Here is a 2,752-nt window from a genome sequence, read left to right as displayed (position 1 = left end):
TGCATCCCTACTTTGAACTAATCTGAACCCCACTTCTTTGTAGACTTTTCAAGTTCTAATCACTCCTGCAGGGATGATTATTGCAGCATATAGTGTGTATTAAGTGAGATTTACTGTTTTAGTGCTTATGTGAAACACAAACCTATCACGTTTTTCATAAAATTTTCACATGTTTAAATGCTAATAAAGCACATTTAAAAAACAGGCAGGGGTCAGAGGCAACATGCCAGGAGAGAAACGCTAATCTTAGCTCCAATCAGTAGTGGAACGCTCCGATCATTCCTGCACTTTATCAGCTCTCTTATCAGAAGGTCTCTAAACCGTAGGAAGAGAACGATGGAACATTTAACACTTTAAGCAGAACAACGCCTACTCACACATGGAGATTTTACTGCATTACATTTGCCACTGGCTTAAAGCAAAAAAAACTCCAACTTTCAGACATTAAATACACAGCAGCATTGGAAAATGAACTTTGACCTGCAGGTTAAAGGTTTGACTTATTGACAAATTGTGGGAAACATTTATCTTCTAATAGGAATAATAATAATGGGAAATATTTAGCAGCAGTGCGTCTTTCTTTAATTCATTTTCTTCATCATAGTAACTTTAGCCAACTGATTTTTTTTTTTTTTTGGTTCCTACCAATAAAAACATTCCTGAATGAAACAACTTTTCGATAATGGGAAGAATGGGGATCAGTTTTGTCCTTTTTCTGCTGAAAGCAAAGAAAAAAATGCTGTAAACATAAATGCTGCACAGAGGAGGATCCAGCAAAGTGCTTCATAACATTCAAGACATTTTAGTCTTTTGCTTCTTTTGGTTACAGTCCAAAATAACAAATAGTTTAATTAATGTTAGAGTCTTTGCTTAATCTCAGCATCAATGGATGGATGGATAAGGAATCTGGACTTGATTTAAATCCCCCACATCCACAGAAAAATAAAAATGTGTTTAATCTTTAGGCACTGAGGGTATGAATGTTTATAGGTGATAAAATAAGACTAACGGTGACTCATTCTCACAGTTCAAATCCCGCTGGTTTCAAGCTTTCCTGGTTTCTTTTTTAGATAGATTGTTATTGAAGCTGGGGAGTCAGGGCTGCCTGACTAATACGGTCCTTTGAGCTGACCTTAGACTGAGGGGGAGCCCTGATGGTCCAGATACAGTCCAGAGCATCACCAGGCTTAACTCGCTCTTCCTCCTCCACCTGACTGGAGCGAATAATCCCATCCCATCCTCCGAGCTCAAACTGGCAGTCTGCAGGAGGAGAGAGACGGGCAAAAGAGGTAAGAAAAAATGGATGAGAAACAGAAGGGAGACATGAAAATGAGGAAGGGTTATGTTGAAAAAAACGCAACGCAATGGATTTGGTTTGGGAGTGAAAAGGGTTTAATGTTCAATAGAAGTGAGGACAGAAGATTATAGCAAATGACAATATATAGAGAGAGGAACAAAGACAGGGAGGGAGAAGAAAGATAAAAGAGGTGCATGCCCTTTCGCTGTCTTATAACTATGCATATGTGCGTGTGCGTACATCCTTTGCCTTCATGCACCATTACTGGCTTGTCAGGCTACGTTTGAACATCCTGCATTCACATCACACTCAGAGACAGCCTCCAGTAAGCTACCGAGCACAGAGGAGCTCGGACGCCATGGAGCGTACCTGGGATGGGGTTCAGCAGTCCGCCCACGTGCAGATGGAAATCAGGGTCTGAAATGATCAAATTTAGGAGGAACATTAGTCTCGGAGCAGAAACGGGTTAGCAGAGAACACACGATCTGGTCCCACCGAGCCGGGCCAGATAAAGCAGGTTCCTTTATCTCTCGTCTGATGGGAGACACTGATTTCTAGACACACGTGGTTTAGATGTAAAGGCTGTTAAATTGAGCTGCCACACAAGAGAAGCAAACGACGGACAGTCGGGAGCTTTGAAAAATTAAAGAGTCCATAGAGGCGATGGATGATCAAACATAGCAGAGATTCTTAGAAACTCCAAGGTCTGATTCTGCTGTATATATTAGGCTCTCAGCAGTGAAGGTTAATCAGATATAGCTCCTCACTGATCTCACTAAGCACCTTTAGAGATGCAAGAAAACAACCCCCTCTCCCTCTGAGGGGGCTTTGTGGAGTTCACCGCTCACCTGCGATGAAGGTGTACTGAATGCGGAAGCCGAGGCCCTCCAGCTCCTCGTCGCTGGTGAACTTGATCCACATGAAGCGGCCTGTGGAGGTGACGAGGCCCGGGTTGTTTCCTCCGCAGAAGCGATCGATGAGCGGAGAGAAGCCAAACGGCCCGTCACGTATTTCGATGTGATCAAAGCGACATTGGAACGACGGCTCGATGTAGTAGTTCTTGTCAAAAGCCAGCTGGATCCTTTGTCTGGGGAGAGCTTGGGGAAACATAGAAGCAACACAAAGAGGGAGATCAATGAGAAGAATCTAAACGAACTGTGCTTTTGAACGAAAGATAATCTGGATGTTTTATTTTATTATTTTATTACAGATTTTGAAAATAAGTAGTAATGCGACTGATTCTACTGTTAATTTTCAAAGTCAGCTTAGATTTAGATTTCTGCTGGAAATATAAATGAATCTGCAAATAAATGCATTTAGTCATGTTGCTACAAGTGTTTTTAATGTGTTCAATCTTTGGTGTTTTTTTTTTTTTATAGATTTCATTTGAAAGGCCAAACCTACGGAAGAGGATTAGGGCCACTGGAAAAAAAAAAGAAAAAGTTACCTGATTTT

The 2,752-nt window shown here is 41.4% G+C and overlaps 1 protein-coding gene across 1 annotated transcript in view; it reads right to left on the bottom strand.

The window, feature by feature from the left end:
* The window catches only part of neto2 (neuropilin and tolloid like 2), a 51,453-nt gene that overhangs the window by 24,924 nt on the left and 23,777 nt on the right, over nt 1–2,752 (bottom strand). Inside the window, exons 4-6 of the mRNA XM_015375172.1 lie at nt 2,146–2,394; nt 1,667–1,714; nt 1,133–1,260 (exon numbers count right to left, since the gene is read on the bottom strand). Of these exons, the coding sequence (XP_015230658.1) occupies nt 1,133–1,260; nt 1,667–1,714; nt 2,146–2,394 (425 nt within the window). The remainder of the gene's footprint in view (nt 1–1,132; nt 1,261–1,666; nt 1,715–2,145; nt 2,395–2,752) is intronic.

The sequence above is a fragment of the Cyprinodon variegatus genome, unplaced genomic scaffold, assembly GCF_000732505.1.
Source record: "Cyprinodon variegatus isolate N-32 unplaced genomic scaffold, C_variegatus-1.0 Scaffold114, whole genome shotgun sequence".
In the NCBI taxonomy this organism is placed as follows: domain Eukaryota; kingdom Metazoa; phylum Chordata; class Actinopteri; order Cyprinodontiformes; family Cyprinodontidae; genus Cyprinodon; species Cyprinodon variegatus.
The sequence above is the reverse complement of the archived record's forward strand: the minus strand, read 5'-3'. Positions and strand labels throughout refer to the sequence as shown.